Here is a 14,990-nt window from a genome sequence, read left to right as displayed (position 1 = left end):
CTGGATTGGATCCCAATGCCACTGCTCCTTCTGCCCGATCTTTGCTGATGGATGGCAATGTTTCAGTGGGAGCCCCCTTCACCTGACCGGAGCCTACTCTGGGAGTGACGACAGACTCCCCTCTTTTGGGGCGGGGGGGCTACTCTGTAGGGCTATGCGATACATGGAGCATGGTCCAGGATGGAAGCCCTCCTGCCTATGCATCTGCTCGAGCTCAGGGCAGTGGGCCTGGCAATCAAGATGTTTTTGCCCCCAATCGTGGACAAGTTGGTTCTGGTCAAGACGGACAATTCTACAATATTTTACCTCAACAAGCAGGGTGGCACCCGTTCCCCCCCACTCCGCTGTATGGATGCTCCTTCGATCTGGGAATGGGCCCTTACAGAGAGGGATATGGATTTCGACGGTCCTCCTGCCAGGGGACAGCAATGCAGAAGCTGATCAGCTGAGTTGCTTGGGGTTCAACACCTACGAGTGGGAGTTGCACAGCGACTTCTTGTTGCCCCTGTTCCAGCGTTGGGGGTTCGCGGGCCTGGATTTGTTTGCATCTCCCCCGACTACCAAGTGCCCCCAGTTTGCCTCATGGGCAGTTCTGGGGTCTCTGGGAGACGCATTCCTGATCTGTTGGCACAGCCCCAGGTGTTATGCGTTCCCTCCCACCCCTCTGCTCCAATGCACCCTCTGCAAGTTCCGGGTCTCTGTGGGCTGCAGCCTAATCCTGGTTGTCCACCACTGGCCTTCGAGACCCTGGTTTTTGGGTCTGCTGCAGTTGTGCTCCCAGGGTCCCGGCCATCTTCCGATCCCCAGCAGGGGTTTCCTGACACAGCATTGCGGGGCAGTGGAACCATCCAGGCCTGGCCAAAATGACCCTGATGGCCTGGTTCCTGATCAGCTAAGGCTTCAGCATGCTCAGTTTTCAGATGACAACTGTGACATCATTCAGCAGGCCAGGAGGCCCTGGACTCGGTCCCAGCATAAGAGTTAATGTACTAGGTTCTGCCGTTGGGCTCGCGAAAAAGGTCTGGACCCTGGTTTCTGTCCTCTGGACGACATACTGGCTTTTTCAGCACAACTGGCTGGCTATGGAGTTGTAGATGGATACGTGCCGCATGTATTTGGCGGCCATCCGGGCTTACACAAATTCCCCTGAGAATGTGTTTTCAGCAGTCAACCCAGTGTTTAAGGCTCACCTTAAGGGGTTGTCTAGGCTTTTTCCTCAGGTGCATAGGCCACATATGGTCTGGAACCTCAATGCTGTCCTTGCAGCTTTGCAACGCAAGCCTTTCGATCCGATGGCCTCTGTGGACATCCGCTTGGTGACACTAAAAACTGTTTTATTGGTGGCTCTCATATCTGCGTGCGGGGTTAGTGAGCTTCAGGTGTTGTCTTTGTGCAAGCTCTTCACCATGTTTCATGACGACAGGGTCATCTTGCTTACTCACCCAAACCTCTTGCCCAAGGTGGTCTCTCTGTTCCATCCGAATCAAGAGAGCTCCCTGCTGGTGTTCTTCCCGAACCCACAGTCTGACGAAGAGAGGGTCCTACATTCCTTGGACCTCAAGAGGATTCTCATGTTTTATCTCTCTCGGACGAAATCCTTCAGGAAGTCTGAGGCATTGTTCGTGACCTTTGGGGGCTCCTCCCTCGTCTCTCGGGCTTCTATCGTCCATGGGATGGATCAGGCCATTTCGGAGGCATACTCAGGGGATTCATGCCCATACATTTAGAGCTAAGGCCACGTCAGTCGCATTTCAGAGACATGTTTCTTGGTATGTCATCAGCAAGGCGGCTTCTTGGGCCACTCAGTCGGCCTTCTGTAGGCACTACTCGCTGGACACCAGCTCCCGGTACAATGCAGAATTAGGTCAGGCGGTTCTGAAGAACCTTTTCACTTCATCCTAGATATGTGGCAGTTTGTCACAGCTCCACCCTATGTTCTTGTTTGGTAAAATCACCCACAAAGATGGAGGAAAGGGGACGGGGCGTATGAGTAATTAAAGTTACTCACCAGTGACTAGAGTACTCATGGTCCATAGTCCCCTTTCTTCTATGCGTCCCACCCACCTTCCCCCGCTAGTATGCCAAGGGCTAGTATGTACTAGGATTAGCCAGGTATTTAAGCATCTGATGTGTTCAAAGGGGACTGAGGTGAGGTGCCAGAGGGCGGGGCCTCGGTGGGGCGTTTACACTCCTGAGACCGCGTCCTGCGCTATACTAAGTTAAAAGGGGAAGCTCAATTTTTCGCTGCCAAAGGTTCTGGTACCGTCCCCATGTTGGAGGATGCCCCACAAGGATGGAGGAAAGGGGACCATGGACTATGAGTACTCTAGTCACTACAGTGAGTAACTTTAATTTCGCATATATCTAGGGGAGGTTCTGGTTTGAAAGTGTTCCGTTTTCATGGCGGCACACTTAATTATTAAACATAAGTGTTGATTTTCTTTCTCCATTAAGCTGGCCATTTTTATGCTGATGTACAGTTGAGTTGGGTACATATTTTATCAGGATAGCATGGCCCGTTGTTGAAAATAAAATGTTCTTTATCTCTCACTTGACCATCATCTTTTCTCTCCCAGGATTTGTACAGTTTGTGTCCCCATTTATAAACCTTGTTTTATTTTAATTGAACTACAAAATGTGATGCAACACCATCAACAATTATTGTTGACATGCTAAAGCTCACAGGAGCAGCAGCAGGAACTCTGTAAACTATAAGACACACATCAGTTAATCTTTCCTTAGGTTCAGTCATGTATTTTGTTTCTGTTACAGCAACAATTACAAGTTCATCTGAGAATGATGACAGGAGTGGCTCAAGCTTGGAGTGGAGTAAGGATGGAAGTTTGCGAGCTGGATATCGTCAAGGAATCATTGCAGAGCGGAGGACCGATAACTGTTCACCGGTTGAAGAGGAAACGCCTGGGTCTTTGGAGAATCTGTCCAAAGCAGAAGACCCCAGAGATGGGCCAATTCCTTACACACAGACCAGCAGTTCCTTGGCCACGCCAAGACCTAACTCAGTTGCAGGTAAAGGACCAGTTTGAAGTTCTTGATAAATCACGCTGAAAAGCTAGTCGGAATCTGCCACAATAGTGGAGACGGCCAGTGAAAGTTTGCATTGGCAGCTGTGAACATTTCCCACAAATGTGCCTTGGGAACACAGCACAGCAAGGGAGACTCAAATAATCAAGGTGGTTAGATGCATCCTTCCCTGCTTTTTGTTTAAATAAGGGGTTACAATGGTGCATTTTACAGTAAACCTTTAATAAAAATTTGTCTTAAAAGACCCGCAAGAATACACTGTTTTCTTTCCCCATAATAATGGTAACACCACTGTAAAGAAAATGTCCTTTCTGGCTGTGCCAATATATGCCAGCATTCACCCATAGCAACACACTCCTGTTGGCATTGCCCATAATACGAGTAATGCCATGACAAGTGTCCATGCTGGCTGTGCCAGTTTATGCCAGTATTCCCATGTAAGAAAGCTCACGTTGATCTTGCCCTTAATACCTATAATACCAGCACAAGAAAACTTGTTTAAACGGGCTGTCATTATATGGCAGTATTCAGATGTAAGAACACTGTTGGCATTGCCCATAATGCCAGTTAGGCTACTGTAAAAAATATGTTCATGCTAGCTGTGCCAATATATGAAAGTATCCCCACATAAGAACCCTCATGATGTTGGCTTTGTCCATAATGCCAGCAATACTGATGCAAGAAAATGTGTCCATACTGGCTTTTCCAGTATATGCCAGCTTTGTCCAAAGGAATTGTCTTGCATGATCTCCAGGTTCTGGGTTACCATTGATCCCAGCTCCTACAAGAGACAACACTCCTTCCCCCTCAAACATTTTATCGGAGACCTTCCTTGCCCACCCAGCCTGCTAGCATATTACAAGCACACTACACTCGGACACCCATACGCAGATGCACACTCCGGTTGCACTTTAACACACATGTATACCAGGTGGAATGCAGGCACTCGGACACACAAAGCCCCTCTCATGCATGCACACATGCAGGCGTAGTATTTCTCTGTCACTTACCAGCTGTTTTGCCATCTCGTCTCTGGACTCATACTACATGTTCATGCTCCCCTGAAAGCTTACCTCACACACACTGCAGGCAAAAGGGAGGGGCAGTTGTCAGTGAAATACCCCTCCCTGAGTCCTGGCACCTGGCATAAACAGAGCACCAGAATGTCACTGTTGCATATAGTCAGTAAGCACTGTGATGTACAGGCACACCAAATACACACTGGGACTGCAGTGCCCCAAGTGCCCCCACTCTTGCATGGTCTATTGGGCAAGCACAGCTATCGGTCGCCAAACCTTGGGAAACAGTTTCCCCCTAATGCAGCCAGCCCAGGAGCGCCACATCGGCCTTGTTTCAGCGTAGGGAGCTCTCTGGGTTTTCACTGGTCTGACTTTGACTCTTCAATAATGGATGGCAGGCCGACACCCTGTTGCTTAGTCTGGACAAGAAACCACTGCTTCATAGGACTAGCTGCATTTTGTGTGCCTTGAAGTGACATCTGTAGCATTTTATCAATAATTGCATGATCGCTTCCATTATTTATTTTTTTCATTACAGTGAAGCACTCCATCAATAATAAACACATGCTAACAGATCTCCCAGTACCAGTCACCAACTGTTTTTCTATAGTAGTTTTATAATGCTGTCAAAGTGGACAGTGTTAGACTTCTCCAAATGTATATCCCATATTTTAATATTATTCTCTTTTTTATATAACATACATGTATTTTAAATGTTACCATTGTGTTTTTTTTTTTTTATCAACTCACTGATGTTTGGATAGTGTTGGGTTCTTTTTCTGCCAACGCTTTCCAGGTAAAACACAGCAAACATGATTATTAAAACGTGTAGTTTGTGCCACTATACGTTGACAAGGAATGATCCCTGTGTGGCATACATGACCTATTTTGGGCTTGCTGTTGGTCCAAGAGCTTGGTGGGTCGGTCTGTACATCTTTAGTGTGGCATTTTGTACTGATAAAAACAACTTGAGTATGTTCTTGTATGGTAAAAATGGTATATAGTGGTGCAGTTCCATGGATACAGTAGCATACGCTCTCTCATTCATGCATCTGCTTTTCTTAACCTGAAGCCTTTATGCTGATTCCAGTCCTCTCGGCCTCCAAATAAAGGACCTCCGGCTCCAGCGCTGCACAAAACAGGAACCCGGAAGAAACAAGTGCTTCCTGGCTCCTTCATATGCGCAGTGGAGCTGGAGTGTCTACATATCTCCACCCCTCAGCCCCTGGATGTGCGGGGAGTTGCAAGAGAGCCCCCTCGCACATTCTGTTTGCAGTACCCCAGCCTACATCCCCAATGGGCTATGCAGGGCTAGGGGCAGCAAAACGCCCCCGGTCTTGCATGACTCATTGGGAATGCCATCTGGGGTACTACTGAACTGTCAAAGGGAAACCATGTTTTCCCGTTAACGGTTTAAGCCAGCCCAGGAACGCTCCCTCAATTGCAGAAAGCAGCAGAGAGAGCGCTCAATGCTTACAGTGGGCTGGCTCAGTTCCTCCATAATGGGTGAAGATACTGGTGTGTCGGCACCACCTGCCCATTATGGATGAGCAGCCATTTATCAATACGTGCTCCCAGCTCTGGTTCGGGTATCTGGCCCTGGTGACTGGATGAAGAACTTTTGACTGGAGTTCACTTGGTTGTGGAGGCTTGACACAAGCTTGGGGGCAGCAACGGTTGTCACTCATACTTTCTTCCTTCTCTCGGTCCTCGACTCTTCTTTGGGAACTTCTATAATTAGGATGGAGTTTCTGTAGGCTCAGGATGTTGCCCACAAGTTTGCAGCCAAAACTGCTCGATGAGATGATGCACCGCAGCACTGCCAGCGGTACCAGGGTATTCAGGTATTGCAGACCTGGAAGGTGGCAGCACTCTGTGGGATGACTCAAAATGCAGATGGTCTTGAGACTGGTTAGGCCCACCAGTCCAAGGGAGGAAGTCATACGGTCTGGATCTTCCCTGATATATGATTTTATATGGCATTTGTAACGCGCCTATACACAAGTGTTTTGAGGCGCGACGAGGCAAAGGAGGGGGAACAGAAGGAGGACCGACAACGATCCTACTAGGCCAGGTGTCATTTAGATCACGCAAGTGCATGGGAGGGGGAAAGGGATAAGTGCGTGGGATACGGGGAAGGGTGAGTGCAGTACATTGGAAAGTAGAATAAATAACATTCTCCAGCATTGGATCTTTCATGGATTCACATGCTTAGAATATTCCCCGTCGCCAGACTGGGACCCCTCGGTACACATATATAGCCTTTTCCTATAGGAAAACTTCCGACACTTTTGTGTCCCAGTATAAGAGGCCCGCCCCCGCGGCTCCCCTTCAGATTTCAACCGTCTCCAAAGTAGTGGGATCTCCTCGTGTTGTCCTACTGTTTTGTACTAGGTTGCGTTATTGGTTTTCGAGTACAGTATAATGTCCTCTGTGTCAGGAAAAGCGCTGTTCCGTCCATGCGCGACATGCGGCTTAAAAAAGGTTTACGAGGGGGACGGACATATGGACTGCATATATTGCCTCCACCCTCACCATTCGGCGGATCCTGCGACATATGCAAGGGTTTTTCTCAGAAAACCCTCAAAGACCGGAACCGACGCCTAGTGGCATGGCTGAATGATGGAGCGGGGGCATACCCCCCTCGGAGGTGGGCTCCACACAGTCGGCAAAAACATCACGCCGCGCGGCCTCGTCGAAACCACCGGCGAAGAAATCTAGACCGTCGGAAAAAGAGTCGTCTGGAAGTCACTCCACCAGAGACTCCTCGGCAAAGAAATCATCATCAAAGAAGCATGAGAAGGAAAGGAAATCCTCCTCTGGCGATCATCACAGATCGACCACGAGTCGAGAATCGAGTAAAAGCGGGCACACGGGACCGCCAAAACCACCTGCGAAGTCTACTTCGTCGGCGGCGGTCCAGTCATCGGCCGCCGCCCTGCCACTCGCATCCACCGTCCCGTCGACGAGGGCTTCGTCGACGGGGGCCCTACAGGAGGCCTGGAGGCCTGAAGTCTTTGACCCGACCCCCCCGGAGGCTTTGCTACAAGAACAAACTATGTTGCTGTCCTCTGAGGATGAGAACGAGAGAGTTGCTGGCCCAACAGACGTAGGGCTACGAGCGGCTGACAAGTCGTCGACGAGGGCATCCGTTACACCGGCATCTGCCCCTCTCCTCAATCCTAACAAGTGCAGGTAAGAGCAGACCTAAGTGCTGGTAGGGGACTGTGGGGATACAGAGCAAAAGTCCCCAGGTGTGGGGGTTGCCAGGGAGGCAGTGCAGGTGTGCAATAGGCGGGGCCAGTGCCCGAAGATCAGAAGGGTGGCCAGGTAGCCAGTGCAATTAAAGACAGGAATTCAGCAAGGGAGAAGGGGAGAGAAAACAGAAGCAAAGAGGAAGGTTTTGAGATGCTTCTGGAACCGGAGATGGTTCTCCTCAAGTTTCAGGCAGGCAGGAAGGCTGTTCCAGAGGGAGGCTCCTGCCGAAGAGCGAGATCTACCACCAACTCGTTTCTTGGAGAATCGACGGACCCTGAGGGAGTTGGAGACTGGTGAGCAAAGAGCTCGAATAGGGAGATATTTGGGAAGAGAGTGTTGAAGGTATTGTGGCTCCAAGCCCCAAAAAACCTTGTGGACAATGCATAGGGTTTTTAACTTAATCCTCGCAGCCACTGGGAGCCAATGCAGAGATTTCAGTCCTGGAGAGATACGATCCCTGGGCTTGAGGCCAAGGACAAGTCTCGCAGTCCTGTTCTGGATAAGTTGCAGAGGGCGGAGAGTGGAGGCAGGCAGATTTAGATGGAGGCTGTTACAATAGTCCAATCTAGAGAGAACCAGAGCTCTGGAGACAGTGAGCTTCTGGGGGAAGGAGAGGAAAGGAAGAATACCTCTGAGGAGGTGTAGCTGGTAGTGTGACTTATTAGAGACGTCGGAGATGTGAGGAGAGAAGGAGAGTGTGGCGTCGAAGGTGACCCCAAGGTTTTTTGCCTTGCAGGTGGGAGCAGGAAGAGGGCCAAAGGAGGCCGACCAGAAAGATGCAGGGAAGGAGGGAGTGGGTGTGCCAATGAGTAAAATCCCAGTCTTACTGGCATTAAGCCAGAGGTCATTGGCGGCACACCACTCCTGGATAGCAGACAGTTAGAGATGAGGGAAGGAGAGGAGGAGGCCGAGGGTAGCCTGAAAATGAGCTGGGTGTCATCCGCATAGGACTGAAAATTAGGGCAGAGAGCGGCCATGGGGTGGGCTAGGAGTGCCAGGTATTGGTTGAACAGCCAGGGAGAGAGGTTAGATCCCTGGGGGACACCAAAGGTAGAGAGAAAGAGATCAGAGAGGAAGGACCCCAGTTGGACCCGAGAGGGTCGGTCAGAGAGGAAAGAGGTCCGCCACACCAGAGCCTGGCGAGTGATACCCAGGTTATCACGGATACGGTTCATCAGGATGGCATGGTTGACAGTATCGAAGGCGGAAGAGAGATCAAGCAAGATGAGGACACACGGGGTGTTGGAGTCAAGGTTGGAGAGCAGGTCTTCACGGATGTTCAGGAGAGCATTTTCCATGCTTCTGGCTCAGAAGAAAGGGCTAGAGCTGCAGCAGGCACTCAGTCGGGGTGGTGGTTGCTGGAGGTGGTTCCAGGCGTCGTCCTCCTTACTTCGTCTTGGGAATGTTTCTTCCAGTGGTCGACTCTGGCTTCAGCATCAAGAACCTCGCCTTTTATGCAAGAACCCAACAAATCGGCATGTATGTAACATTCACATTTTGGGTGGTGGCTGTCCCAAGGTGACAGCCGGGCACCCACTTAGAACTGAATTGAAGCAGACACACTGGAGGACAAAGGCCTGAGGAGTTTGTGTCCTCCCAGCTCCCTGCACTCGGAGACACACTAGCGCCTCTGTCCAGGCTTCCCGAAGGGAAGCCCGCCAAAGGCAAATGAGTGAGCAGGACTTCCCCCACCCAGGCTAGCAGGGGAAGGTTCAGGAAAGGGCAAGCCATCGTGAGTTGGCAAAAAAAGAAGGCCGGCACCATTTTAGGTCAATTTTTCAATGGTGACAATGTGTTCTTTACCGCAGCTGCGAAAGCGGCCTGGGTGTAAACATCACAAAGTCAGTAGAGAATATCCACTGCCACCAGCCACTCAGACTTGCCACTGTTACTAGAAAGCTACAAGAGAAGTGAGAAAAAGAATATTATGTATCCCCTCAGACCTCCACAGAAGGTGGTGTGGGCTGATCTCACATAGGAAAAGCGTAGGTAGGATAAAACATATTCCCCTATCTTGGTAACAACAAGTCAGCCCAGGAAAATAATATAAAACCAAAGCGGGAGGATCAAGGAGCTCCCGCCAACACTGCACAGAAGATGCTTTGTGCTGCAATAGTAAAATACAGGTGCCAGATGGAAGAAAGCCGACTCCATCAACTTTTAACCAACTAGGATTTCCAGAGTCACAGGAAATGAATGAGTGAGGAAAAAGATTCCCACTCACTCGGGAGAGTAAGAAAAAGCCCAATAGTCCAGCAAAAGGTGCTGGGGGGGACTCACTAACGGGAGAATTACACACAAGATGGAAATTCTACCTAACATGTACCATCTTACTTCTTCAAACAGGTGAGTTCCCAAGTAATTAGACTGGTCTTTAGGGGGGAAGCACTTGTGCCTGTTATATCAGAGTTGAGAGGTCTATATCAATGTAAGTAGATGGCCTATTTTTAAAGGCAGATTCTGCCGGAAGAGAAAGGGGTATAGTGGGAGGTTTGTGAATTTGGCAGTTTGACCAGCTATTGGTAGAGGGTAAACTGGAAATTAAGCATTTGGGAGGCAAAAATTGAACAACTATGTTGCTGAAGATCAATTGGGTTAGAATAAGAGAGAGCTGTATGAATTGTTTTTTGAGGTTTGAGCAGGAGCTCTCTGCCATCCAAGATTGAATGTTATGTAAGCACTCTTTCAGATAAATTAAGCAATAAATGAAAAATAGTCTTAGGTGGTGCCGCGTGGCCCCCCCACATTCTGTGGTTCTGCATCTGCATTTGCAGTGGCTGTATGAGGAGCTTGACTGAGTGCGTTCTTGGAGCCCCAAGGAACACCAAAGGACATTCCTATAGGTTTATTGGTTGTATGACCATACTGGACTATTGGTGTGTCATTTGGGAAAGAGGCATGCCAGTAAAGAATATTGGTCCAAAGTCCTATGCAAATATTTATGGTCAGAACCAGTCTTCATGATTGATCGTGTTGAATCCCCTTGATAGTTCCAGAAGGGCAAGGAGACAGGAGGCATCACCATCAGTTATTTTGAGCTTTGTTGATTTTTTGATGTAAGATGGGCATAAGTTTGATTGGTGGAGTGCTAGGTTTCCTTTAAAAATGTGTTGCTTATTAATGGTAGCCTGTTCATTTTTGGAAAGTGGTATGTATGAGGCAGCAAACACATCCGTGAGATGTAAATCACAATCACATAACATTTATCATGGACAGTTGACGCTTGACAAGTTTTAAAGGTTTCTGGGAGGGCATTGAGTGGGGAAGAGGTTTACGTTTTGCATCTGTGTTGTTGAAAAAGTACAAAGGAGCATTCTCCAGCATGGTGTCTGGCATGGATTCACATGCTCGTGAATATTCCCCGTCAGGCTGGGAATCCTCGGTAAAGAAAGAAATCAGTATCAGTTTCGTTTCTGATCTGTCTTTCTTAGTAGTAACCAATCACTGGTCTCTGGGTCATACTGCCCCAAGCCAATGACTCTCCTCACCCTAAGCCCCGCCTCTGGCAGCCATCCTCAGATTTTTACTGCACGCTCAAGTGTTGGGAGTCCTCGTGTTTAGATCTCGAGCTTTTTGCTGCGTTTTCATGCTTTTTCAGAGATTTTCTAATTTTTCAGTCAAATGAAGCCTCAAGCTCCACCGTGTCTACATCGGATCAACGGGGACCCGTTTCGGATTTTCTACGCCCCTCAAGGGTGAAGTTTTCGTCGAGTTACGCTTCTTTGAGTCCAGAAGTTTCTGCGGCCTACCAGGACATGGCCCGGGAGAAAGGAAGCTCGACGCCCGGAAAGCTGTTCAGGGTTTGCCCTGGATGCCAGCTGCAGAAGGTGGACGAGCACTCAATGTCTCTACTGCCTTCATGAGGACAAAACGCACATGGAGAAGGACTGTGCGTTTTGCAGGAACATGTTGGAACAGACCATCAGGGACAGACACCTTTGTCTCTCCAACTGGCTGGAAGGAAAGAGCCCGTCAGGTGAGAAGAAGTCTGAGCGGTCTTCTAAGTCCTGTGAGGGCGCCCCGGCGACGGGGGCCCAACAGAAGGCAAAGCACTGCGAGTCTGCGGGCACCGGGAGCGCCGAACGGTCAGGCTCCTCGGCTGCCAGGCAGGGCGCATCCTCTCCAGCGCCATCAACCACGAGCCAACGCTCTGGCTCAGGCAAGAGGAAGGCCGAGAACCCGGCGAAGCTTCTGGAGAGGCCCCGGTCGGTCTCGAAGGATCCAGCTGAGAGGACCGAGGCTGTGACCCTCCCCCCAAGGTGAAGGCCACAGGCCAGCCGAAGGTGGTGAAGGCCTTGATTCACCCTGCCAAGGCCTCTATCGAGGAAGTCGTGGCGGCCCTGGCGCAGCCTGAGGAGGCTACACCAGTGGAGGCGACCTCGGGGCCCAGAGTTTCCCCTGCCACCGCAGAGGGAAGCCTCTTTCAGGCCCATCGAGAAGACCCCCGTGAAGACACCGGCGGAAAAAGAGGGGGAGAGCCGGTGGCCATTGTGGACACGGACACAGCCTCCGAGGAGGAACTGGTTGAAGTCTTCGAGGGCGTCGAAGAGGCCCGGTCCCACGGGAGGGATCACGACGAAGGGGACGACGAGAGCGACGGCGGCGCAGGTGAGGTTCCTAGTCAACCGTCGTGCCCGTCGCTTCCGGAGCCGCAAGACAACTCGGCGGCCATTTTGTTGGCAATACAATCCTTAAGTTCGGAGATAAGGACGAGATTGCCCCTACCACCAACGGAGGAGCCGGAACCAAGCCCGACGGAGGAGCCAGAGCCAGGCCCGTCGGGAAGTCCCCCAAACAAGAGAAGACGGACCCATCCAGCCCTGTCTATTCAGCCCTCACGGCCTGCTCAGCCTTTGCCCACGTCCCCCGTACCTGGGGATGACACGGGAACGGACACAGCCACTGATGGCGGCGGCGACGACGGGACGGAGCTCCCATCGCCCCCAGCCCGGGCTTCCCCGCCCGACGAGATTGGGTCTTTCCACGCTATGATCGCCAGGGCATCAGAGCTTTTTCAGCTCTGCCCGGAAGAGAAGGAAGATTTCCTTTACCAACGGCGCGAGGCCAAGAGGAAGACAGTCCTCGCCGTGCCTCTGCTGGATGACATCTGGGACGAGGGTCTCCCCCTTCTCAAGAACCCGTCTACAACGCCTGCCAAGAGGGATCGGTACGAAAAGAAGTACCGGGTCCCCGACGTGGCACCTTTGTGCCTTAGAGCGCAACCGACCCCTGACTCGGTCGTCTCAGCGGCGGCTAAGAAGAAAGCGGGGGGCATCGGCCTCAACGTCAACTTCCCCGCCGGACGGCGAAGGAAAGAAGCTGGATGCAATGGGACGACGAGTTATCTCGTTGGCGGCAACAACGATTAAGGCGACCAATGCCCTCGCGATTGTGGCCTGCTACGACAGGGAGTTATCATACAAGATCGCCCCCCTGTTGGACTTCCTGTCGGACGACAAGAGGGCTGAGGCCCTGGAGAGCTTGCAAGAAGGTGAGGTGGCGTCGGACCACGCCATTACAGTGGCAACGGACATTGCCGACACCGGTTTCCGCCAGCTAGGCAACAGCGTTTGCCTCAGACGAGGGTCGCTCAAGGTGACGGATTTCCGCCAGGACATACAAGCCAAGGTTTTGGACATGCCGTTCGACGGGAACAACCTGTTTGGGAAAACAGTGGATGAGTCCCTCCAAGCCATCAAGGTGGACATGGAGACCGCTAAGGCCCTCGGAGTTCTCCAGCAACGAAGGCTGTCCTTTCGGAGCTCCGGAGGCAATCAGGGTGCCTCCAAGGGATTCGGCAGTGGCTCCTCTATGTACCACCAAGCAGCCCGCTCCTCGTCGCAGGACGCCTATAGAGGATGAGGCAAGTCGGGTGGATCCCGCCATTGTCGCCAGGGAGGCCAAGGCGGCAAGGCGTCCTCCAAGCAAGATTGAACCGACCGTGGCGTCGGGCCCCCACCGAAGCACCCCGGTGGGAGGCCGGCTGGCGAAGTTCATCAGCGTGTGGGAGTCCATCTCCACCGACCGTTGGGTGCTGGACGCCCTGGCCCAGGGGCACACCCTCGAATTTCTAAAAAAGTGCCCCCGCATTCCTCCCATGGCCAGGAAAGAAAACCACTCCCTCAACTGCTGTTGGAGGTAAGGGCCATGCTCAAGAAAGGTGCCAATCGAGCTCATCCCAAAGAGCATCTGGGGCTCCGGAGTATACTCAAGGTACTTACTTGTGAAAAAGAAGACAGGAGGGTGGTGACCCATCTTAGACCTGCGACGACTGAACAAGTACATCAAGGCACAGAAGTTCCGGATGGTCACCCTCCAGCACGTGCTGGGACAGCTGGAGGAGGGCGATTTCCTGTCGTCGTTGGATTGGGAGGATGCATACTTTCACATTCCCATTCTAAAAGGACACCGGAAGTTCCTCAGGTTCGTGGTCCAAGGGCGGCACTACCAGTTCAAGGCCCTCCCGTTCGGATTGAAGTCGGCACCCAGGGTTTTCACCAAGTGCCTCGCTCCAGTGGCGGCGCGGCTGCGCCTGCAGGGGATCCACATCTACCCCTACCTGGACGATTGGTTCATCCGTGCAAGGACAAGGGAGCTCGCCGTAGAACACACGGCGAAGACTGTCCAGCTGCTCACGGACCTGGCGTTCTCCATCAACTTCCCCAAGTCCCACCTGGTCCTCTCTCAAGTCGCACTGTTTCTGGGAGCCAAGCTGGCGTCTGGCCTCGCCGTCAGAGGAAAGGACAAAGGCCATCCTGCAAGGTGCAGCATCTGCTGGCCACGGACGTGGCCAGAGTGAGGTCCATCAAGTCCCTCCTCAGGATGATGTCCTCTTTACCTTGTGCGCCTGTGCAGACTTCGGATGCGCCCTCTACAGGAGTTCCTTGACGCCCGCTGGATTCAAGCAACAGGCAGCTTCGAGGACAGGATCCCTCTCAACGAGACCTTCCGATGAGCGATCCGGTGGTGGGGCACCCGCGTTCATCTAGCGTCGGGGACAGACTTTCAGACCACGGCCCACCAGGTGACAGTGATGATGGATGCCTCCCTGAAAGGGTGGGGAGCCCACACCGGAGATCTTCACGCGAGAGGCCTTTGGCTCCTGCGGGAGAAGCCGCTCCACATCAATGTCCTGGATCTCCAGGCAGTGTTCTGGGCCCTCAGGTCCTTTCTCCCGTCCCTCAAAGGCAAGGTGGTGAGGATCTTCACCGACAACACCACCACGATGTTCTACATCCGGAAGCAGGGCGGAACCAGATCCCCGGTCCTATCCAAGGAAGCCCAGGACCTGTGGCATTGGGCCGTTGCTCAAGGGATGTTTCTGGTGCTGTTTCATCTGGCAGGGATAAAAAAACAGCATCGCCGACTCACTCAGCAGAGATCTGCACTCGTGCCACGAGTGGGAACTATGCCAGGATCAGGTGGACCGACTCTTTCAGCGATGGGGCAAACCCCAGATCGACCTGTTCGCGACGGCGACGAACTCCAAGTGCCAGAGGTTCGCCAGCAGGTTTCCCCAACGGAGGAGCATGGGCGATGCTTTCTCGTTCCCCTGGGACGGCCTGTTCCTATATGTGTTTCCTCCGTTGCCGTTGCTGCTCCGACTCATCAACCAGCTGAAGAGGTCCCGGTGCAGAATGATCCTCTTTGCACCGGCAAGGCCGAGACAGA

The 14,990-nt window shown here is 51.9% G+C and overlaps 1 protein-coding gene across 4 annotated transcripts in view; it reads left to right on the top strand.

The window, feature by feature from the left end:
• Positions 1–14,990, top strand: part of TANC1 (tetratricopeptide repeat, ankyrin repeat and coiled-coil containing 1) — a 2,406,012-nt gene that overhangs the window by 1,089,588 nt on the left and 1,301,434 nt on the right. For all 4 annotated transcript variants that reach the window (XM_069616378.1, XM_069616375.1, XM_069616376.1 and 1 more), the window contains one exon: positions 2,773–3,027. In XM_069616378.1, the coding sequence (XP_069472479.1) occupies positions 2,773–3,027 (255 nt within the window). The remainder of the gene's footprint in view (positions 1–2,772; positions 3,028–14,990) is intronic.

Source organism: Ambystoma mexicanum, chromosome 9, assembly GCF_040938575.1.
Source record: "Ambystoma mexicanum isolate Mex_15411 chromosome 9, UKY_AmexF1_1, whole genome shotgun sequence".
Taxonomy (NCBI): Eukaryota; Metazoa; Chordata; class Amphibia; order Caudata; family Ambystomatidae; genus Ambystoma; species Ambystoma mexicanum.
This window is presented reverse-complemented; position numbering and strand designations above follow the sequence as displayed.